Here is an 873-nt window from a genome sequence, read left to right on the forward strand (position 1 = left end):
CAAAGTTATAATACCATTTCATGCTCATGAAAGGTATAAAAATAAGCGCGTTACAAATATGCAGTGCCACAGCAGCCCGCAGCAGGAATTCTACGTACATAGATCTGTTGTTGCTAAGTAATCTCCAATGTCGAGTGACTCCCAGTTGAGGCAGATGTGCATGTAAATAAATAAAGTTTATTGTTTTTGTTTTTTTACTTTTTGTAGTGCAATATATCTAGTTGCATTTGTATGTATGTATGTAGTTGTGTATGCATGTATGCAGTGAAAACGTAATATGAATGCAGGTCAACGAATTCCAAGTTTGTTTGTATTAAAAAATTTATTTATAAAGTACTGCAAGCAAAATATTTATAAAGTATTTATTTAATTTACATTGACAGTGGCTCGGGTAAAACAACACTGATGTCTACTCTCGCTTTCCGGCAACCAGGTTAGTAAACTATGTACATTAAGGTGAACCAAAGAAAAGTTTAAAATGTTAAGATCTCACCACTTAGCATTTTCTAAAGGGAATAAAAAAAGTACACTTATTTTAAAAAATATATATACTTAGATCTATCTCAAACTACATGAAGTTTTTCATGTTTTGATATGGGGAATAAACACTTTTTCGTAGAAATAGTATAGAATTTTTGTAAAATCTATATTTTTCGATCGGAGAACACTTTCTCTTCGGGAAACTTCAAATAACAATTCCCAATTATTTATTTCAACATTTTTTAACTCTAAACATTTTTAATGGGTCTCTCCTTTGCAGTTTTTGGGGTTTTTTTGGAGACCTAAAAAAATTTTTAGTATTAAAAGCCTTCTTTAACAATTGATTATTTTTATTGGAAGTCTCCTAAACAAAAACAGAGGTTTCCCATCAAA

General features: G+C 30.5%; 1 protein-coding gene across 1 annotated transcript in view; it reads left to right on the top strand.

Moving 5' to 3' along the window:
• The window catches only part of LOC108379669 (protein scarlet-like), a gene marked incomplete at its 3' end in the record, with an annotated part of 2921 nt that extends 2488 nt beyond the window's left edge, over positions 1–433 (top strand). The window contains exon 2 of the mRNA XM_017636018.1: positions 384–433. Within this exon, the coding sequence (XP_017491507.1) occupies positions 384–433 (50 nt within the window). The remainder of the gene's footprint in view (positions 1–383) is intronic.
• Between the last annotated feature and the right edge of the window lie 440 nt (positions 434–873).

Source organism: Rhagoletis zephyria, unplaced genomic scaffold (assembly GCF_001687245.7).
Source record: "Rhagoletis zephyria isolate East Lansing unplaced genomic scaffold, Rhagoletis_zephyria_1.1 Rzeph_scaffold_16982, whole genome shotgun sequence".
NCBI lineage: Eukaryota > Metazoa > Arthropoda > Insecta > Diptera > Tephritidae > Rhagoletis > Rhagoletis zephyria.